The following is a 24,536-nucleotide window of genomic DNA, read 5'->3' as shown; positions in this document are numbered from 1 at the left end:
TCTTTTCTTTTTTTTTTGTAGATTATCGGTAGCAACATAAATCGACATACGGGAACCGGTATACTTGAGTGGCTGTTGAGGCAATAACTTTTACCCAAGAGAAATTCTCCTTCAGGAGAAGATATAAATCCCCGAAATATATTACGTTTTTCCCAACACTTCCCCTTACTTCCTTTTCATTATTAACTCTCAAAGCACGATTATAGATTTTTCAACCCAACAATCGACGAAGCTAAACGTTTTCTTCGTAACGTTGTTGGATATTATATGAAAATATTTTCTACAGAAATTTACAAATAAGGGGGGAAAAAGAGATACAGAAGATATTCGTGAAATGCAATGCATTTGTACAACTATTTTAATATAAGCATAATATTAATTATGCAACAACAATTCATGGAAATTTGCGTCGACGCGGTATTTCGTCGTTCCATTGTTTGCTATGTACACGATGCTGCTGATTATAATAGCAGATCTCGATTCTGAGAAATTAATTATGCATGCATCCAATCAGTAGTGTCATTATGGACTGTTGGCATGCTGAGAAATATGAAAAAGGTAAACTACTTGATCGATTAAAATGTACCGATGGCTAATTGCGTTATTATCAAAATTAAACACAGTTGTAATATAAAACCAATTTTCTCAAGTCCTATATAAATATCAATTCCTCCATCAAACTATACACTTCATATTGCTCCTTAATTAATAAAAATATAATGGTGACTAGTTTTTCGGAAATTTATTATTGTATCGACGAATATTTAATTTCTATTTTGCAATATGTATGCACCAAGTTTACAAAAATTTCAAATCAGAAGTTACATACAGCTCTGAAAAGTAAGCTAGAAATTGCTAATTATTGAAGTCTTTTTAAAAATCTTCCTAGAAAATTCTAATGCACTGATTCGATATCATCTTGGGGCTAAAAGGAGACGTAGGATCGCCACAGATTATTGTTATCGAAACGCGGTTCTCGTCCAGAGGGACTTCGATGGAGAATTACGGTTGACGAGCTCATTATGGCGCTAACGAAGCCGGAAAATTAATTTATCGGCCGAGTGGAATCACGGATTGCGTTGTTTAATAGCCGCAGCGCGCAAGGGAAACTAGCAAGCCGGAAGCGTACCGCGACCGGAAGGTTGAAACTTGATTACCGCTTCGAGCAAAGATATCGTTTCTGATAACGAACCTGCTTTATCGCTTTCCAGTTGAATGCATCTGCAGATCGATGGAAAAAGGAATTTTGTTGGATGACACCAACTATCAGACTGCGATCACGTTAAAAAGGAAATGAGAATGTTTTCTGGTTGCCCAATGAATTCGATTCCGTTCTTAGCGGTATTATTAGACAGAGTCGATTTTCATTTACATTAATCAATTTTTAATTTTTGGTTTCCCGTATTTTACACACTGATCGTAAAAATTGAAACACGATACTCGTTAAATAAAAAGTATTCGTCGAATGAAAAATATTTATTTTGTTTCAAAGCAATGCGACAGTTTCGAGAGAATTTAAGGTAAAAACAAAGTAATAAAAGAAATGAATATAACTCATAAAATGGCTTGTGAACTAATACACTTACAATGACTCGTAAAATAATGAGAATATTAACGAAATTGCTTTGAAGTTATTTCTTCAGAGAAATGTACAATATCCACAGAATTTAATTCCGCCAAATTAATCGCAGGCAATTAGTTACGCTCTTTAATTGTTGAACTTTAGAAAAAATCAAATATTCGTTATTCTATTTAGAGACAAGAGAATTCCGTGAAAAATTACAAAATGAGATTTCTTCTGTCGTTAAATTTACTTTATCTCGTTCCACTTGACGTGACGCGCAAATCTGATAACTGATCCACACAAACGCTGCGTTTCGGTATGCAAAAGATGATAATATCTATTACAATACCCATGCACGATCATAAAACAACTTAAAGCTTAAAGTTCTCGAAACAACATAATTTCGGCCAAAAAAGACATCGATTTCTAGCTTCAAAACAAAGTTCTTTCCCACTCTACGATTCGTTCACGAATTTTTAAGTTGAAGGAATGGTACTAAAACAAAGTCCGAAAATTGGTAGAATGGCTAATGAAACTATTAATTCAAAGCGATGAATTGTATTTCGTTATTTCCCCAAGCGAATCGTTTTCTAACACAATGATTGATAAAAAGAAATTTGGCAACCTAGCATATTCTATGTATCGTAAAATATTGTTTAACGATGGATAAATACAAAAGTTCGTAACAGAGTTAACTCGGCTATCTCGAAAACTGCTGTTCGCAAAACTTAATTTTCAAAACATCGATTTTTTTACACCAATTTAAAAAGTAGCAAAGGGTCGATAGAGAAGGTTTTGGAAAAACAAGCCAGATCGTGTTTACGATACACGATACAGAGTTAGAGTAATTTTTCCAACAAGCGTTTCCTCTTTTTATCGCCAACGAAATAAACATCGTATCTCCGTGAAATAAAAGTCCATAATCTTCGTAACTGAGTATCGAGATTTCTGAAACGATTCGGCCAGGACTATAAAAGGAAAACGGTCCTTTTTCCGGAACCCTCTCAAAACAAATAACTGTCGAGAGTGCCGATGGGCGACTGTCGAACGGTCAAAGTGCAATAAACGCTCGAAACTTTGGCATTCGATAGGTTCGTACCCGCGAAACGATGCGAGCCGTTTCGACAAGAAACACGGTTGTGTTTGTGATCGTTCGCGTACACGTATGCGCACAGGCCCCCACATATTTCTGCGTATAACGAGGGTGGGTCGGAAAATCGAGCGATAAAGATTGAATTCCGATATCCGAGTCGCTTGATTGGCAAACGAAATATTGATGGATCCAACTAAAGATTCGCTTTAATGAAATTCCCGTCTTACCCCCTCCCCCAATTAACACCCTTTTCTTTGTAAACATCTGTAATTTAATTTAATTTTTAATTAAAATCTTCTAAAGGAATTACAAAATTCATGCACAACTAAAGCATAACTGTAATTTAGAAGCAATCCTCTTTTTAATAATGTTTGACATAAAAGCGAGTAACTAGAGTTTAGTGGAACTGAACCGTAAATAAGGATTAAAGCACGACATTTACAGATGGTCCTAGCTCATAAGTTAAACAGTCATCCTATAAATTTAATCTCGTTTCAAGACTACCAAGTGCAGGGTTATCCTCGTTCAGGGATACATTAAAATAAACCGAACACAGTCAGCAAAGTACACGCTGCAAATGAATGTTTACCAACGGTCTGTACTACGACTAAAGCACACGTTTCGTGTCTATTCTGATGAATCTAACGTACGTATCTTGATGGCAGGACGACAAATTTTCTTTGTTCGATCTTTCACAAGTGTAAACGATCGAATAACCGAAAATAATGAGGAGATATTTCTAGACAATTTTAACGAGGCATTTTCGGGGCTGTTAACTACACGTTTATATAATTTTCATTTATCTGTATCATCGCGTAATCTCGCAGTCGTAACTTCCACTTCAATAAATCTAGCAAAATTATCTCGCAACTAGACAATCCTATTTATGAATGAATGAAAGCTTATGATTCTCGTGTGCAGTCTCTACGCGAACACTGATTCGACGTGCCAATATTTGAACGAAAAACGTATAGTTCCATCGAAATTTTGTGCCGACTATTTCAACTTCATAGATAGTCATATCGCGAATATCCGGACGTACGAACTGCATTCGCTTTTCAAACAGTAATCAGAAAGCGCTTACGGGAAATCTATAGCACGTCTAATCCTCCATCTTTTTCAACAAACTTGTATAATATAACCCAGTTCTAAGGTACACGACAACCGAATAAAATGTCTGCAAAATTTGTTCACGGTCGATTATAAAAAGGTTTCGCAAACAAAAGATAGAAGGAACATTTTTTTGCAAAAGCTCACTGCCATTTCACGAACGTGTGTTTTTGAATCTAGCGTGGCTATCGATTTTTACATATCGTGCATTGTGTAAAGGATTTGAGACCGACAAAATACGAATTTTCTTTTTAAAACGCCAATTCTATACCGCGAATTACAGATATTTCTTGCAATATCATATCGACGAACGATATGAAAGAACAGAACTTTCCAAACAGCGAATTAATGAGAAAACTCCTAGTCCGCGATAATCGTGTTAACAATGAATGAGTAAGGTGATTTATGTCGATTGTATCTTTTAGCCAAAACTTGCGCGATTCCCACGTAATGCTTTACAACGGTTCGCACTTGGCCCCAACATTTTACATCCACTTCGAACTTCAAGTTTCACCGTTCCGTGAGAAAATCACCAGAAAGTCTTTCGTTCCCGACTAATGAAATTTGAAAATCAATATTGAAACTTCAATGAAATGAAGACGACATTCATATATTGTAATAAGAAGTATCGTATACGCTAACAATAATACAAGCGGCTTTCATTCAACTTCTATAATAGTACTCCCGTTTTAATTATCAATTAAAACCGTGATTCAGAAACCGATATAAAACGATATTGTAATTTTCTAATGATATTTAGTATTTATAATTATGATATAAAATGTTTTCTAATGATTAACGAACGTATTTTTGAAATAAAGTAACCGGACCAACGTAGTGAAATTTTAATAGAGGAGCAGAAGCTGCTTGAAATCTACCCCAATGACGCCATTAGACTAAAAGCTCTCCGAAATTGTAAATCAAGTAAAAATAGATGGGATCAGGTGGTAAGTCGAAAAAAGTTTTCCCGTGTCGAGTGCTTGTCGATTCCACAATCTACGGCACTGAGAACCACACCGAACATCTGGTACATGGCACCGTCCCATCAGGTAGTCGATCCAAGTTTCTTGCTGCTTACCACACCCTCTCGCCGCCCTTTTGCTACCCTTATGCGCACGACATTCTTTCCCTTTTTATCCCGCTGTCTGTGGCAATGCCGCAAGAAAATCCAGCAGATTTTCTTAGATTTCTCGAAACCACGAACCGAAAGGACTGGAATTGCAACCACGTCGATCGTCAGGTGTCAAGTGTGTTAAGCACAATTAGGAATTATCCCCATTGACTATCGTTCGATCCAATTACCCTGATTTCACTCTTCCATTCCAACATATCGTGCCGTTTATTTAAATTTCACCGATTTTCTACGAAATTACTCGGTTATAGAGTCGAAGCAAATGGCCAAAAGGGCTTGAATTGGATCTTTTATTGTGTAAAAATTAGTAATTGTAATTAGAGTAACTTTATTGATTTAATTGTTTCAAACGCTTTGGTTTCTAGTGGAGATTACCTGTCAGTGGCAAACGTAAACGTGTTGGAAATGAAATAAAGTTCTTCGCCGGAGCGGTCAAATAACGGTGTTTGTCCCCGTGAATATGTCAATATTAAAGTGTTTCGACGTTAACCGTGGAAAAGGGGACGCGCAGACGCACCTTCAGAAACAATATTTAATGAAACCGAAGAAAGCTTTTAAGATGGAGGTACCGGAAAGCTTTTAGTTGTATTACGACCAGAAAATTGCTTTAATCTATCCCAGTAGCACGTAATCCTATAAATGAAAAACACAATCAATGCTCGCAACGCAATTTCGTAAATTGTAGTTTCCCTTTTCATTTTAATTAACGACGTTTCAATCGATCATCTGACAATTCTGAAGCTAGCGTACATCGTTTCCTAAATTTATAATCGAATTCCCGAGGAACAAAAATAAAAAAACAAAATGTTGAATTAAATTAGTCTGCCCAAATATTCTCCATACATTCACGAAAAAAGGCAAGCCAATTTAACGTATTTTGTTTCATGCATAAAATTCATTGGCATAAAAATGGCATGTTTTGTTTTACACATCGCAATAAAGAATTCAAAGCAACAACTAAAAAATTGGAAAGCAACGAAGATCAGACAGTCAAATTTTTGACGTCCACGTGTATCTGCAACGCAACAGGGCGTAAACGCACACATGTAAACCTAAAGCCGCGATGAAATTGTGCATGCACACTTTTATTCAACATTTTATATGAAACAGGAAAACAGTCACATTTTTTACACTAAAGCTATGTTTGCCGCCTGAAATCTCGTTTTTTTTACCTTTCTCTCGATATTACCACACAGTTTTCAACAAAATACGGAAACTCGTAACTTTACAGAAGGCAGAATATTTTTCAAGTCGACATGATACCAAAAACTGAAAAATTTCCATTGATCTCCCTCTAAAATATTTCAATGTTCTCATAATTTTCGTAAAGCTTCTTTTCCAAACGCTTTCAAAGTTTATAATAACGTTGCTGCAGATTTGAACTAAAATACATGATGACATATATTTCCACGTCGTTGATAATTCAGATAGTGATGAATCTAATTCTGTTATATCTCGAAGCTCTCGAGAATTCTTTGATTGACACCCCGTAGCTTTACCGGTCGTACGTTGCCAGTAATTGAATAATCCCGACAACAGCAATCACGTAATTGCGTGACTAACAGCGACGGCAGCTTGCACTCGCACCAGCCACGATCAACATCAAATTTCATTGGGTGGCATTTAACGAGGCTTACCGGCAAGATTATTCAAATTTCCGTTTGTCCAGAGGAGTAACTACCGGGGAGCTTCGCCGCAAGCTCGAGTACAAATAAAAGAAAAGCCGTGGCTGGTGAGACCGATAGGACGAAACAAGAGGGAACGGACTCTGATTAAATTGCTTTGGTGCAAGGCCGAGGGCGAGAAAGAGAATTTCGCGACAGAGAAACCGGTAGACGAAACGAGAGATCGAAATAACGAGAAACAACGAAAGGGAAAAGCAAAATAAAATAAAAACTGGGAAAAGAAAAAGAGGAACAATGGAGATGGGAAACAAGGGCGGAGGGAAGACTATTTTCTCGATTTAAGGAAAAGTTCAAGAGGGAATCGTTTCATTGGGGGAAAGCTTGGTGAATGGAGAAACAAAATTGTAAGCTAGCAAAGCTGAGGACTTTTCAGGAAGTTTAGCATCTGTAGACCAGTTTAATTTTGCGTGCAACAAGAAAACTTTGTTTAAGTTACCATCGTTCCTTTGCTAGATTACAAAGGAAGAAACTCGGCGAAACTTCACTGCTCGTTTCCTCCAACATTGTACGTTTTACTTTAAGCTTTCGTAAAATGATGCGATTCGTTAAAATAATTTTTATATCGAATTATCGTCGCGACGAGGTAAAAACAAACGCTCGTTAATATTTCGCGATTCAAAGCATCGTGAAGTCTTACACACTGTAAAATTTCCAGATTATTTCGGTCATTATTTACTGTCTGCAGTACTTATTATACGAAGGACCGGCGTGTTTTGCATTCTAAGAGAACAACGACTAAGTTTACATTTTAGTAAATGCGCGATCATATTTCGGATTTCAGAGGAAGTAGCTGACGAATTGCTTTTTTATTAGAATTTTCAGTTGAAATATCTGGATGAATAGTTTTGACGTAATTGTCATTTTTTTAAATACTCTCCCAATTTTATGGTGCTGAAAATTTCCACCAAAATTTATGATCAAATATATTATACTTCAACGTAATCGTCTTTAACGACGGACCGGTGATGTACAAACAAATTGCTAAACTATTATCCGGCTTGACAAATTTCACACAGCGAGAAGCTTAATCGATCAATGGGTTTTGTTTCAATCAAGTGTTAATTACGTTAAATTGTAACAACAGGATAAAAATCAATGAGTATAAAGCAGATTAATGTCATTTCTTTGCTTAATTATTAACAATAAACCTAGTGGATCCACAGAGTAATCTGTTATGAAAAAAAGGATACCTAATCTTTAATCAGACATTGGCTAATTGTTTGCCAGTAATTATTTTAATTAAGTTCTAGTGAATATCAGATTACTCAAAACGAGCTGCAAACTAATTTAACAAACATAATGTGGGTCACATGTCAACCAAATACGTTACATAATATTACAATTTTACAGCAATTAATGCCAATTATTACCGTGTATTAAATATCGCATATTCACAAACATTATTATCATCATAACCTTACATTGCAATTACTACAGCAACTAATACAAATAAATTTGCATTCGTTAAAGCAAAAATTAATAAATGCATATTATTTCATTAATGAATGCAAAGTTTCCACATCAAAGAGAATAATAAATTTGATTTATCAAAGAGGAGAAATCAATAATTATCATCATGCTATATTACCTCACGAATTTTCATTCAACATAACAAACAAAAATTTGACGACTTAGAGAATGAACATCTGTGAAGAATTATCTTCGCGGTCAAATATCTACCAACAAAGAAAGGAATCTCGGATTAAGGTAAAATTTTATCCGAATCTGCGAATTTCCAACTGCTCGGCGATTTAATTTAGAGTATTCAGAGCACTCGTTAGAAGTTAATACGACTCCGTTAGTCGCGTTTTGCCCGTTTATTTTCAATTTTCCTCCCTTAAGCTCCCTCCGCTATTTCTCTCTCTCTCTCTCTCTTCTCGCTCTCTGTCTCTTGGCTTCTTTCTCCAGTTGGCAACGAAAGCTTTCTTCCGCAACAGTTCTACCTCGTCCAGAAAGAGTCGTCTCGGATGGGCGCGTTTTCTCTCCTCCCCTCCCCCCAGAGAAAGCGGACAGCACTCCGCGAGCGGAATTTTAAACGAGTGGATCCAGGAAATTAGGAAGATTTGATCAGTCGGTGCTGGAATTACAAATAATCTCATTATTGTGGCGAGGGTGCACTCCGCGTCGAGACAGTTGCGATTTATATTGTCGAATTTCCTCCTTCTTATCCATCGCTAAAAACGCGTACACGTGGCCAGTAAACTGAAGAGAAAGAAGTCATTAGACGATATAAATTGGCGATCGACGATTCTCGAGCAATCCTTTCAAGAAGTCTTCTTTTTCTTAATTAAGAGAAAGATTTAATAGCAAAGGGAAACTAACATTGGAGCAAACATTTTTTATGGAATAAACGAGAAGAATCACGTAAGTTTGATAATTGTGAAAAATGGTTTTGTACGCTGAGAAATAGAGGAATCTCTTAGGAGTATGTACTAATAAAATGATATATATCTACTGGAAGAAATTCAGGTTTCTGTAGCAACATTCTGCAAACATTCTACATGATTTTCTCTTGAGGAAAATTGTTGGTAACATTTTTGCACCAATAGCGTTAATTTTTGATTAGGTGTGAATGGAGTAATTGTACTTGTATGCAAACATTAATATACTGAATGAAACTCGGTGGTCTTTAGGGAACGGCATTGCACGCTCTTTGCCCATACTCTACTACCATACCACTACCATACCATACTACTCCATACCACTCTGAATGGATCTACTAAATAAATTAAGGCAACCTCCTTGGTTACTTGGATACCCTACATTGCGAACTTTCTCCAACGTGGATTTAAAATTGTTCGTGAATGAATCGCAAAACGGCTTTTAGTTTTAGGTAAAATTTCATAATTTAAGAAAGTATCAAAGATCCATTTGTTATTCTGCGAAAGCACGATCGAAGCAGCTTAAACTCGAAGGGAATTGTTGTTAAATTCCCATCTCTACTATCGTATCTAAATAATTAACAACTTCGTTAATATTTGTTTAAAACTTTAGACTCGAAGTAGGTAGTCACCGTTTCATTGAAATTTCTCTTTTCAACTCCTATTTATAATTTCTCAAATCTAGCAACGAGTCGATGAAACCATCAGCTTCAAATCAGAAATTCACAATGAACGTAACACCACTGTTTAGTTATTTATATTTATGTTTGTGATTCATCAAATGTGTATTTCGATATTGGAGAAAAGTAAAGCTCGTTACGTTCCAGATAATTAATTACCTTTGATAAAACTGTGGAACGTCAACGATTTGTCTCCATTGAGAAGGCGACTTATCAGGTTGTACGGCTTACGATACGCGCCAAGAAGAAGAGTCAGCCGATGGAAGAAGAAGCGGCGGGCGAAAATGAAAATAAAAGACAAAAGGGTGAATTGCGACGACGGGCTAAAAGAAATACACACACCACTTTGTCGTCATCCTTTGGCTATCGAGCCATTCATCAATTGTTTTATAATATCGTTACGTCGTTTGTCAATGTTTTTGCTTCTGCTCCTTGAAAAATGAATTCGAAAGCCGTTTACGGTTCGACTCTGGAAACAGCTGCCGAGGAAACCACGGGTCTTTTCGCAACTAATCGTTAACCGTCCACATGGAAAATGGCTGGATTCCTTTTTCGACCGAGATTCTAAGCTCTACGTGCGATCGTGCTTCGGTGGCAAATTGAAGGAAATTTCTCCTGTTTCTTTATTGCTGGAGTAATAGGATTTCGTCGAGTATATGAAGAGTGTTTGGGAACTGATAAAAATTCGACTTACGAATACGTATCTGGTTTAGAGTGTCTGAACCATTTGCTTGAAATCGTATGAATAAAATTGGACGGACGTATCTGAATGCCTTTCAAGGATGACTGTATCCAGTAGAGAAAGCAGAAAATTGTACGAAGGGAAAAAATACGTGTGCAAGCTTAAAAAATGAGATCTGCCGAAAATGATATATTTTAAGTAGCGTTTAACGCCTCGTGTTAAGCAATAAAACGAATAGCGAAACTCCAAATTCCCCGGGATATAACCGGAATGTGGTCACTGTATGATTCGCGCATTGATATACAGTTTAGTTACTTGTTCGTGACGTAATTTGATTACTTTAAAGACTACCATCATGTTAGTTAGCACGAAATTGCGGTAATCGGTCAATTAGCGTGGTTTAATCATTTGCAGATCTGCCAATCAGTACACCCTTGTACTCGATTGAGATCAATACGCGACATAGAATTGGGCTTAACGTTACAGTCAACATATAATGCTGATCATTAATGCGAATAGCACTATATAATCCTGTCAAAGCACTCTGTACCGTTCGATTTTAACAAGACATTATACCTTCCCATCGATACGTCGAAAATTCGCGAAACACGAATCTCTAATTTAAAAAGGAACGAAAATACAATATTAATTTTCCAAATAACATACGAATATCTATCAATATTAGCCACCAGCAATATTAAATTACATAATTACCGATCTGCTGACCATTAAATCACGTTAACCTGTATTTTCCCCTATCGTGTTCGCAATCATGTTGTCCTAGTTTCAACGAGTAGGAGATCAGTAGTAACAGTATGAGCATAGTCAGACGGAAAAGTGGTAATGTCTCGCAACGTAGCACCGGCTCGTCGCTATTTCGGAACGATGCCGAGCATTTTATTTAATGTCTATCATTAATCAACGATCCATTGGAAATCAGCGTGCTCGTCGCGATTCTTACGAGGATTCGTCGGCAGCGAAACGAAAACCGACCGATGACGAAGATAATAAGGACTCGTTAGCAACCCTGGTAGATTTTGCGGAAGACCGAGCTCGCTTCCCAGGCCAAATTCTACCAACTTTTTCCGGCCCGATTGCGCCCGCTTCCGCACGCTCTGCGAGATCAGCTTTTTAAAATGCCGGTAATTTCCATTTTTAACGAGCCAGGATGGAATCCCCAGGCGTTACGTCAGATTTATCTTCCCCGCTCTAACGGGTCTGATCGCATAAGGGAAATTAATCGTGTGAAACTGCAGGGAAAACCTCCGCTGGGCTTTTCTAAGGAAAGAAAAGGAAATGGACTTTTGTTGGCAAGTGAAGAAAACGACGTATCATCGACCACGAAGATAAACTCGAGAAGCCTCTTCTAAGTTGCGATATGTTACATCAACGTTCCTTTTAGAAATGATGAGACGATAATTTGAGAAGTAACGACGACCAGAATCATTATATAATATTATGTTATATCATATTAACAAGAATTTGTCTTTAGTTAGAGATTTAGTTTAGGTCGATAAATCTTTTCTTTCCTCGTCTCTATTTCTAAATAGAGATCAATTTTCGTAATTCTCTAGAGATTGTCATTTGAAAACAACTAAATCGCTATATGGTTTCTTAAACATTCCTGGAAACTTTGCACACGAGTTTGATTTCCCGGTAGGTGGATTTCTCTTACGGTTGCTTCAAGAATCCCATCCGTGCTGGTATGTCAGATCGTGGAGACGAAGAAAAAAGAGAAAGACAACAATGCCGAACAGCACAAGACTCTGATCCCAGGGGGATACAGGAGGAAGAGCATCCGATGTCTCACTTGCAACTTGGGCTGACCCTCTCCGTGTGTTTTTCTTCCATTCATCGAAACTGGATCTCAGTTCTGAACACCGCCAAGAAAACAACGAGAGAGAGTGAAATACAGAACTTCGGTCTCCGAGTTGAAAGATTAACCCAAGTTTTGAGATCATTGTGAAAGATTGTGGCCATATGGACGAAAGAGATAAAACGTGACTCGAAGTACTGTTCTTTTATAATTGAAAAGCAATGTCTTGATCATTCCATTCAGCTTCTAAAGGTATAAGAAAAGAAAGAAAAGGTATAAGCCTGTCCTATCCGAAAAATCGAAGAATCGCACACACCCACTTACATCGTTAATCAGTAGATAGTAGCTAGGCTACAAAAAACTAAAACTACAAACTAAACTACAAAAAGGAACAGAAAACGTAGCGATAAACTGATGTGTAACGTCGGCACGCCCATACAAGAATACACGTACGACGTACATAGAGCGGATGGCAGGAAAAAAAATCTTGGACCACGGCAAGGAAAGTAAGAAAAAGGGAAGCAGACGAGGAAGACACGGGCGCCGAGAACGTAGGAGAGCCAAGAAAAGAAATAAAAGTGAAAAGCTCCTGGTCGAGCGAGCGAGACGAGACAGCAAGGGAAATAAAAAGAAATTGTCATCGTCCGGGTGGTTGCAACCACCCTTGTAACCGTGCCCCTTTCTCTCGAGCTTTCCTCGACCCCGCTTTACAGCCACTGTCATTTGTTTTTACGTTCGCTCGACGCCGTTCCTGAAAATCCTTCGCCTGTCGCAAACGCTATTCACCCCTCCTTGTCCTGCGAGATTTCGTCCTAGAGTTGAGAGACAACGTGGGCCCGCTCATCGAGAAAAGTTCAAACGCGGTGGCAATCTCCGGGATCCCCTCTCTTTTCTTCTTACGGAGTAAGAAGAACGCGCAAAGCTGACAGAAAATTTCGAAGTCTCTAGATAAAGGTGTCCCACCCTTCCCTGCCGCCTCTTCTGTTGAAGTTGCCACGAGTGGGCACGCTTTCTCAGAAGCGCGGAACGCGCGCGAGAACTTTCAGCGATGTTTTCTATATTTGTCGGTGTTGAACTTACGAGGAAAGTTTTCGGATGAAATTCTGTTCAACTGCAAGATCAACCAAGGATCTCGGCCAGGATTAACTCAGCTGGGATATTGACTTTGTGAAAATGTCTGATAGACATCTGTAACGTTCAGACTTTCTAGGAAACTATTCCCCTAGATGATTTACCTGAGATCGTCATGTTTTTCCTCGAAACGTTCTTTAAAAAGTTTGACATTTCATTTTAGATTTCCTCGGTCGAGGATAGAATTTTTGGAAACTTTACAAAGTATTTCCTCGATCGAGGAAAGAATTTTTTGGAACGTTGAAAAGCCACCATGACATTGAAAAGATGTGTAATTCAGTTTTTTAAATTGGGCGACAATTTTATCGAAGAGCGAAAGGTTTTATAAAAGAATGAGGCTGATGGGAGATCTTGAAGATCTTTTGAATAGAGGTTTCCTGCTTGAACTTCGCGAAAAGTTTCATGAGAAAATAGAGAAAAAGGTTGAGGTTTGGCGAACGCTTGCCAGAAAGATAGAAGTTGAAGACAAAGGGTATCGCGTATTAATTCTGTCAGACTATTTAATTAGCAAGGCCTAAGTATGGAAGATAAGAGTTTAATGAATACAGATAGTCTTGTAATCCTAACAGTTTTCCTTTTCCACCTTATCTGCTTCTTCGTTCGTTGTTAAAAGAACAATGGGACGAAGTGAGAATCTCCCAGCAAGAATAAAATTGTTACTTGTTACCGAATTTCTCTCACCCCTTTTAGTTTTTAGCTATCCAGATTTTATCAAAAAGTTTCACTAAATAATACAGAATAATTTCATCACGTTGTCAAATATTACTTTCCAGAATATTATTTCTCTTGTAGTATCGTGGATAGATTGCCTAAGAAATATCGGGTGAACCATAAAGAATGTTGCGAGAAAGCCTAAGTGCCGATAGGCCAAAAAGGTCTGGAAACTTCAATGGGCCGAGCGGCCCATCAATGTGTCGTCAGTCCTTCAATCGAATAGTTACGCGGAAGAAGGCTTATGTGACCATGACCGCGGACGGTTACGGAACACGTACGTGGTGGGGTTATGAGAAGAGACAAAGGGATGCTTACAGGAGAAGGACGAATTAACAGGCAGTCGTTAACTGAGAGTCGAGTTGCGAGGAGTGGAGGGTTGAGTTGCCAAGTTGTTATGAGTCGTTAATTGAGAGTCGAATTGTGAGGAGTGGAGAGTTGAGTTGTCGAGTTGTTATGAGTTGTTAACTAAGAGTCGAGGTGTGAGGAGTGAAGAGTTGAGTTGCCGAGTTGTTATGAGTTGTAAACTATTAGTTGTGAGTTGTGAATTATCCATTTAGTTGTCTTAATTATAGCACATTACTGCAATTAGTTCACGTTAAATAACTATCGTTTCCTGTTTAATCCATTGTAAATAGATCCATCTATCAATAAACTTATCATATAGGATAGAAATCATTGGAAACCCTAATTTCTAATATTTCTGAATAGATAAATCCTATACTCTAATAGGCCTATTCGAAAATTATGAAATCTAAGATCTCTGTTCGTCGTATTTTCAAAGCTTACTTAACACGTTTGAAAATAGCAAGTTCTTATAGTTAAAACAAACATGTGTATCTGAAGAGGTTTCAAATATATTAGAGTCACTGATAGATGTTCTACCTACTCATGTTTCACTCGCGGTGTTAATACAATAATTACTACTTTATATTACATTTCGCCATATCACTTATCAACTAGATCATAACAGAGCTCCAAATTAATCCTGCAAAAATTACATCGGTAAAAGGAAAAGCTACTCACTCAATGTTACGTTGGGAGGTGCTACGATCTTCGGACAGACCAAGAAGAGCCCCAAGTTGAATCGCACACTCACGACATTGGCAAAGTTACGTGGTTGAAAAGGACTATTCAATTTTTCCTCGGTGTGAAGCCAAGCAGGACCGACGAGCGCTGTGCTGAGAGCAGCGAGCGCCGCGATTCCACAAACCACGCCACATCTGGTCAATCTGATGCCACCAGGGCCACCCGAGCAGCACATCTTCGTCTATGGGATTCCGCACTCTCTTCAGGAAAACATTCTACATAATCTATGGAATCATCTCACCGATTTCAACCATCCTCTCCTTTCTTTTCGGCTAGAAACTTCTCGCGAACTTCGACACATTCTTATACGATTTGTTCTCAAGTTCAATACACTGTCTTTCTTCCTGCGTCACTTTTATACTTAAAGTTTCACGTATTCATCATAGTGCGTCCTTGAATATAAAACGACGCTCCTGGAATGGTGTCTTATTGTTTCCGTTAAGCATCCTAGAAAGAACAAAATGAAAAACAAAGTTAGTACTTCATTGAAATCATAATTTAAATAAATAAATTTATATATACATTTATTTATATTTATATAGGTAAATATTTCTCAGTGATTTCTCCTTGCAAAATTTTTGATATTATAAAAAAATAATATTACATATTACATATCATGATTGTTAAAGAAGATGAATATGAATATGATAAAGGCTCTCGATTTTCACAGCGAGTCTAAACGTAGGATGTTTCAAGCCGGTGGCCATTTGTCGCTCAGCTAACGATATTGTCGTTCTCGTTCGACGAAAGCGAATAATCCGACCACGATAAGCGAGTTATCGAGGTACCATCGAGTTTGACTTTATCGTACGCCTCTTGGGAACCGTTCTCGTGACCGTCGCGTGCCACCGCCGTTTAATTCGCAATGAGAATTCTCGCGGTTGGTGCTCAACACTGATTCCCACGTTGAAACGAAAGTTGTAGTCGCGAGCAAATAATTGATTGAGGAACGTTTGCAATCAAATTGAAAGTTTTCCCTGTCAAACGCTGTCAGCACGTCAACATCAAATAATTTTTTTCTTTCGTGCAAAGCAAACTAAAAAGCGTTGACGTTATTGCAACGGTATAGAGTTACTTGATACTCGTTTAACTTTGCTTTTTCATCCAAATCCCATCTGTGTGGATTAAATAAAAACAGTGGAAATAAAATGAAAAACAAAACGAAATACCTCTGAAATAAATATTTGTTATCATTTCCTAATATCTGATAGCGTTTCGTTTCGACCAATCACTCTTACAGAAAACGAAATGCAACGTAAAACTGATCGATGCTACAGTTCTGACGGAACGGCCGTTCATCGTTTTCGAAACTGGCATTCGGTTGAACAAAGAATAGCGCAGCCGGTTGTTTACCGGATCAGAAATGTCACTGAGCTAGTTTTATCGATGCTGGTGTCGGAACAGCGGATGTTCCGACACGGACGCGTACGGAATTCGTTGACTGTGAAACAGATCAGACTGACAACGGTCCGGATAGATGAAAAAGGGGGATGGAAAAAAACCACCGCGTGAATTTGTTTTAAATGGCGAGCAACGCTAACTACTGCGTCCAACCGCTTCATGAATGACAGACATATGCCTGGATTCCATTTGATCCTTAATATTCTCGAAGAAACCTGATCCAATCTAAATTTTTATTCCACTCGTTATGGATAAAATCTGGATTTATCCTGTTCACGGTTCAATTCCCTCTGGTACGAAGCTTGTTCAAAGCGAGAAAAGATAATGAAATTCTTGTTAGAATTGGGGATTTGTACGATAAATTAACACCGTTACTGATATTCCAGAGAATCAATTTTAATACTAGACGATTGTCGAATTTTTCACCTTTTGGTCCATTTTGTACGGATATTATCATAAGACTCTAAGAATTTCTACTACTCCTCCTTTCACAAGTCCTTTATTTGATAAAATATATGAAATTAACGAACACGTCAATAAAATTGGTATCAGCAGATTACGTATTGCAACTTTGTTTATATTTCGCCGATAATCATTATTTTATGTGTATTATTTTAGTAGATAACATACCAAGCGAGCCAATATTCCCGAACTTTCTCCAAACACGTCTTTCATAGAATGGCAAACATAAATTATACCATAAAAGCATCTGTTCCTCGACACGGTTGAAACAGCATCGAGGAATGCCGTTTCGATTTTAAGTAGAAGCGTTTGATACCTGTCGGCTCGTATTTTTCACACTTGGCGTAATTTTACGATACAATGAAACCGCAGCTTATAACCGGTGACCTGATGTTTAAGCGACGCGCATGCAGCGGAATAAAGCTTTTTCGAAACGGCACCGGGTGGCATCGTAAACGGGAATTTACTTCCGCGAGAATATTTCCGTCTTCGTAAATATAGCCCCGGCGACTTCCTGTCGTCGCGCAAATTTCCGTCGAGAAGTTTACACCGTTCGCTCGTTCTAAGCAGCTGTGCCACCAGCACTCATTGAAATCCACGGATTTTCGGAAGTTACGCCTCGCAAATTGCCCCGCTCTCTTTTCTAACCGTCGTCGTCCACATCCTCGCTGTCGATTCAACTTTTCGATCGCGTTAACCCACTTTCTCTTTTTTGTTTATAATTTCGGCGAACCTTCTGAAGAATTACGGAAGCTTCATTAGCAAGAGGCAACGTCGATTTATCGACGAGTATTTTAATGAGCTCCTTTTAAAGGGCAATTTTATTCCTCTAACTGGGTCACCAGGAAGGGAACGAAACGAAACGAAAGAGACAATGACAATGAAAGATTCCTTATTTCTTCGAAACACTAACAGCCGGGGAAATATCAGAGATTCCAGATATTAAAGACTTAGAAGCAGAAAATGGTGATCCTATCGATCGAAGGATAACGTAAAGCACATAAAATTACCGAGTCGTGGAGCAAAGAGATGGCTCGGTAAAAGGTGTCGTCACGCTCGTGCTCATTTTCCAATCGGACGTTTATTATTTTTGTCCCGATATAAAAATGAATATTTATGGTCCGTTATAAAAATAATTATCCGATAATAAGAATGAGTTTATGGAACATCATCGCAAAGTCGGTACTTCAACTCGAGAAATAAAAGCTTGGTAGAAAAATGGATAGTCGCGAGTATGATGATTTACTTTCCTTACGAACAATTAATTCATTTCACAGGCTAATGAAAATATAAAATATGGTATTGCCATTATTGTTTTGTTTTTTCTGGTTTTCTCGCTCATAGACGATATCGAGGAGTACTAACAAGAATCCAATTAAATCGAACACATATCGCAGACTTTGGAATATAAGAATCCTATTGCTCGTACTGTTCTCTATTATTCGGTTATTCCATACTCGTGCACGAGAACGTGAAGTAATACGAAAAAAGAACTCAAGTTTCCTCTGAGGCCCGACCGAACCACCCACGATGTGGGAAATGTGGTGGCGATAATGGTATCCCTCCTAGCATCCACATACCGCGATCACTAGCTGGGAGGTAGGCAGCTTTTTCAACCACCGCGATAACGGCAATTGGAATTAATTTCTTCGAGAGCGGGCAAACGTTTTAATGGTTTCTCTGCATAACTAAAAAACCATTAACGGTCTGCACCTATCGTTTTCCCCAGACCGCACTGTTCCATCCAAGAATGGCGCGTTTTTCAACTCTCTCCAAAACGATTTCTGCTTCTCGTCAAAATTCGCGGCTTCTTCCATTCTAGCTCGACAAATATTCAATTTTATCGTGTTACTTTCTCATTTACAATATACCTCCTGCTTCTACAATGAAAAAATTATATGTTGAATGCAATTTAAGACAAAGAAGATAGCTCAGCTCAGTGAAAGATTTCAACGATACATTATTTTGAAACAAATTCTTTGTTTTATTTTTGTTTTCTTCTCGTTTTCTATAGAAAGAAAGACAATGTATTTGCTTTAACGTTAATTAATTTAACACGTGTAAAAAATCTGTAGGTATAGATAAAGTAGTATTTTCATTAAAATGGTCATGTGATGAATATACTGTATATATTTGGCCCTGCTCAAAGGAAATAAAGTAACCTAAAAATCATGGTTAAAAGACGTAATTAAATCCTCACCATATTTCATGCAGCTTTCATCTCTTTCAGTCGAAATTCATTGGTAACTAGCGAGGGAGAAGTTTTCGTTCAAAAGCGTAAGACAGTTTTTCCAGGTCCCGGTGAAGAGCATTCCAAGAAAGCGAGAGAACATTAAAGAACGTTAGAACAACCGTCGGCATTCGCTCAGAAACCACTGTGGGATTTTTCAACTTTTCTCATCGGAACGTCGAACCTGTCGTGACAGCCGCAAACTTTTTCAACAAAAAAAACCGATCAGAAAAAGGGAAACAAGGGTGTAAAAAGAAAGGAAGTCGAGGGGCCGCGTGTCACTCGTGAAAGGTGAACGAAGAAGGCGAGAGCAAGCTTGGCACTGATCTTTCCAGGCGTGAATCGTGGTGGGTTCGAACTTTTAATTACCTGATACTTAAGAAACGGTCTACGAAAAGAGAGAAGAAAACGAGAACGGCGAAGAAAAGGAAGAGGAAAGTTGGAATAAAAAGAAGCGAATAAAATGGCCCGCGAAACGTGCAAGCCTAGGAGCGGCTTGCGTTTGCGGAACAGACTTAAATAACCACTCGAAACTGCTTCCTAACAAGAACGAAAATCTTTCGAGTATCCTTCTCGGACGAGGCAGCAATTTGAACTTCGAACGCTGCAACGCTCAGTTTTTTTCAATTAATTAAACCAAAAGTATTGAGAAGCCCCGGTCGACTCGTATAAATTGCAGCATGAGAAATGATCCTGTAATTGGAAACTATTTTTTACATCGGTCGTGGGGGAAAAAATATGAAAACTGTTGATTCGCAAAAAGCAAACACGTTATTGGAAAAATTCCAATACGAAGATAGGAAAGATGAATTGAAAGATATATTCTCCGAATGTTTCATTCTTTGTCGTATATGATTTTTCTTCTCGTTAGTTGAATTTCATAACATGCGCTCGAGTTCGTCGACATGAAATTCTGATTTCACTGAAAAGATCGAACAAGCAGCTGCGGATATTATATTTCTTGTTGTATTGCTTTCAATCGCAAAATGATTTCTTCCTACGTTACATTAATGCGAGAAAGCATTTCTTGTTATTTCTTCAAAATATCCTGAACAATTTTGTACGCCATGCAAGATTTTATCTGGTTTTGCTAGAACTGTAACTCGCAACTCTCGTGAGTAATGGAATGGCAATTCATTCTTGGACAAATTCAATAAGAGTCGGTGATCAATCATGGAGTAATGCTCATCGTGAAATCATTTGTATCGTTTTATCATTAAAGATAATCTATTACGAAGAATGTAATCCGCTTTACAATGCAAGATTAATCTTCCCGCGTGAACAAGAATAAGCTGACCGCGTAACTGGGCAATTATTCTTCTATACTCCTTTTGCATTATGCATAAAAAGAAACACGAATATCGAATGAAGTATTGCAACAATAATAAATATTTCTGACATTTCTACGAAATAATCTCTAAACTTTACAAACAAGAGATCATGGAAAGAAATTAATCATTTCAGACGCAAATGCTTCCAATCTATACTGTCCCCAAAATATATTACGTGTCGTTAATGCAACGCGTTGCCGATTCCAAAATTATCAAACAGAATGAAATAGAATTAAATTTAATGCACGCAATCAGATCAGGAAATTGCTTTCATTTCATAATATCAAGTTAAAACGATCGAACGCGGCTTCTTTAAAATTCGCGATCAACGAGCAAACGCGAATCTCGCGGTTGATTTTTCGTCACCCCTCTCCACGCGTCGACTCTGTATTTCCCAGTAGACGAGTCTCGGTATATTTAATTGAAAAACATGTAATTCGTAATTTCCCAGGAGAGACGTCCGCGCGACTCCTCTTGATCGTTAAGCTTCGCGACGAGAAATCCATAGAACAATTTCGGAATAACGTTGAGCGTTCTCCTCCTCGTTTCTCTGTTTCTTTTACATTCCTTCGCTCGTATAGATTCCAACTTAAATAAATTAACGCGCACCCGAGCCGCTTCTCTTTCCGTTTACTCGTACTTATTCCTGTTAAAACGTCGATCTTCGTGCTAAGTTTACTTAGGATCGTCCGATTTAAATCTCCGACTCCAGCATTCATTAAATTGGTCGACTTAAAGGAGATGAATAAAACTTCTAATACAATGAAGTTATGATTTCTTTTGGGACCTGGCACTTATCCGTTTTAATAGCACGAAATAACCGGAAAAGTTTTATGGATAAAGGTACGTAAGAATATTTTTCGAAATTTACGTAAAGAGGATCATGATTCGCCATGTATATTTTTCATTTAAAATATAATTTTTATACTTTGAAATTTGTTATTTTGCAAGAAGAGCTAGGCAAATGAACATAGTGGAAAACGAATAACTTTGTTCTAACGACTCGGTGACATATGAAAAGAGATTTAAACGCGACCTAGTTTTCAAAAACTGCGGAGTTTCAACGTTTTTAACATTTTTTGTAACCCATGGTAACAAAAACGTTCATTAGCACCATAAAACAAAGATTATAGCTGAAAGTACCGTGTATTGACGTTTGTAAATTACACATGAAATGTTCAAACACGAATAGAAATGGGTGCGAACTAAAAAAACGTAGTTGTAAAAATTAAAAAACATTTTCGCAGAAGGTTTAAAAAAATTCAACAAAAGAATTCTCCTTTATTAAAAAAATGTTTGAAGGAAAACATTATCGTTCGATTTAACAAGACTTAAACAAAAATGTCTAAAATCTTAACATCCACTAAAGATATTTCTATACTAATCACATGAAATTTTGTTTGCGTTTACGTTTGTTGCATTGACTTAAATTTTCCAATAAATATAATTCTTAAATTTCATGACAATTAACGTGTATGATCGTTGGCATAACGTTTTCTCATAAGATTTTTATACTAGCGTGTTACCATATATTTCAACGCTATCATTTATCCTCTTCGCCACCATACTGACAGGTTCACAGTAAATAGTAACAGCGTAGCTCAGTTTCCGGAAATAAAAGACGTAAACAATTTGCGGGGAAAATGCGGCGTGCCTCGGCTTGCGAATACACAAGGGAATATTGAGCCGTTTATTTCTCTGTCCTGTGAATCATCTACACGGAGATAATAATTCGCCGACCACGAATTACAATTTATCTGAAAATGTTCTTTCACAGTTACAAAATTGAAAGTCACGTCTAATTAACCCGTAATTATTCAGTTCTCTATTCCCTTACTTCCTTCTGCAAAATTTATTTAAAACAGCTTAGTTTTGGTACAACTGGTAATCTTTGTTTGAAAACTTTCATTATTTCTGTTCCTAGATTGCTGTTTAATTAAAAATTTAAATGTAAAAATTGTACAAACTATGTCATAATATATGTTAGAAGATACATTAATTGAGCTTAATTAATTTGACTACTTTCTAAGTTCAATTAATCAGAAGGTAATTAAATATCCATCAAATTCCATGAATGATTAATCTTATACAAAAGAGCCCTAAGACTCATTAATTACGAAAGTATTAATTTGAATAATCTGTATATGAATATGAATATTATTTAGTTAGAGATAATTCTTCAAAATAAAAGGAATTCCTTTATATATATGTATATTACATTTAATGGTTGATAAAATGACGAGATCCTCGAAATGAACGAAATAATATGTTTTCAACATGTAAACAGAGTCCCGAATTTGTATTTCTTACAAAAAATTGTAAACACGCATGTTTACGAGATACGCATTGCAACCTACTAAACCATGTTGTTATCAAAATTATACGCGATGGGAAAACCTTTTCTATGATGTGGTCTACATTAATTAATTAATCTCTCTTTAGCTTGCTACTTTTATTTAAAGTCTACAATGGTAATAATTCATTTCATTATCTAATGAATAATCCGTAGACCGGAGTCGGACTTTCGAGAGAATACCATGGTACAGAATCGTACAGAAAATATCAGAATAATATATTCATAATCCCCTGCTACACACAAAGATAAAAGTATCACTCGTTACTGTATTTCTCGTATGCACAGTATCTTCTGTTCAACTACGTAGAAAGGGAGGAATATTGCGTTCCAGCGTTGTTAAATTAATGATTCAATCAAATCAACTCTCACGTTTCGATGCATATTGTAAAAGTTCCGAAATAAATATGAAAAAGAATTCAACTATTGATTCTTGTTAAATTCGCGAAATTATTGAATTATTTCTGGTTTACTTTGATTTTCAAATAAATTTTATGAACTCCGTTTTTCATTAGTACGAAATCAAATCTTTCATTAGCATGTTACAAGCTATGGATAAAAATATACTCCAAATTTCTTGTAGTCGTTATAGTCATTATTTCATACACTCAAATACGTTAACCAATCACCGAGATTCTATTAATTCCAAAAGTTATTATAGAACACTGACACCAGTTTTATCATAACAATCGATCTTTCATTCGAGCGATACAATTTTTTAATATCAATAAACCCACATAAAATGCCATAGAATCCTATATTATCGACGGAGTCTGGCGTTAAAACGTCAAAAATCTTGCATGAAAACTACTTAATTCTAAGATATCCAATTATGTGTAAAACATACCTGTACTTGAAGTAAAGTCGCCAAAATCCAGATGTGCAACGTGTATGTAGAAGTTCCAGCATTCGATCACTATCCGTCAGGAATAGTCACGTTGAACGATGCATAAATGACGTGAGTGTCTGCATAGTGGGTGGAGGTAGCCGGTAGCACATTTGGACACTGAACTGTCACGAGAATATAACACACAGCTGTAACAGAGGTTCGCGTTGCTCGAGAAACGTCGTATCAATCCGTTCGTACTCGACGGCGGCCGGAGGCGAACTGCCCTTCGTAACACGCACGCCACCACCTAAAGCGTGCCAGCGATTCTATCCGAGTGATACAAGGACAGGCGAACTTGCACGAGCTTTTTGCAACGGGCTTTCTTCGGTATAAACGTGTGTGAAATCATATCACAGTATGCTTTCTCAGATTTACAACGTCTACGATTGATTAGTAAAGCTATTCTGGCAATTCTAGTTAATCGCTATTCAATTTCAATTCCATAATCTTAAATTAACAATGCGAATATTAAGACAATCAATATACAACAAGACAATATATATATAATACAATAACAGACAATAACAATAAGTCGAAGTATGAAACATGACGCATAACAAGCTATTGGCATCATATTTAATTTTTCGAACGATTACCATTGATCACCCTTTCATAATCACTTTCTCGTGATCACGTACTCGTACAAAAAATTAAACACGATGCCAATGGCTTGTTACGTGTCATGTTTCATACTTTGATTTATGTTTCGAAAGAGAATATTCGAATGGACTTTCGATGAGGTGTGATAGTTTTAATATTTGTATGATGCGAGATGATATTATTCATTTGAGGTTAT

At 37.2% G+C, this 24,536-nt stretch overlaps 1 protein-coding gene across 1 annotated transcript in view; it reads right to left on the bottom strand.

Annotated features, from left to right (window-relative positions):
- Nucleotides 1-23,970, bottom strand: part of LOC117217280 — a 158,686-nt gene extending 134,716 nt beyond the window's left edge. Inside the window, exons 1-2 of the mRNA XM_033464783.1 lie at nt 23,699-23,970; nt 15,012-15,521 (exon numbers count right to left, since the gene is read on the bottom strand). Of these exons, the coding sequence (XP_033320674.1) occupies nt 15,012-15,249 (238 nt within the window). The 5' untranslated portion in view covers nt 15,250-15,521; nt 23,699-23,970. The remainder of the gene's footprint in view (nt 1-15,011; nt 15,522-23,698) is intronic.
- Between the last annotated feature and the right edge of the window lie 566 nt (nt 23,971-24,536).

The sequence above is a fragment of the Bombus bifarius genome, unplaced genomic scaffold (assembly GCF_011952205.1).
Source record: "Bombus bifarius isolate JDL3187 unplaced genomic scaffold, Bbif_JDL3187 scf7180000007975, whole genome shotgun sequence".
Lineage (NCBI taxonomy): Eukaryota > Metazoa > Arthropoda > Insecta > Hymenoptera > Apidae > Bombus > Bombus bifarius.
This window is presented reverse-complemented; position numbering and strand designations above follow the sequence as displayed.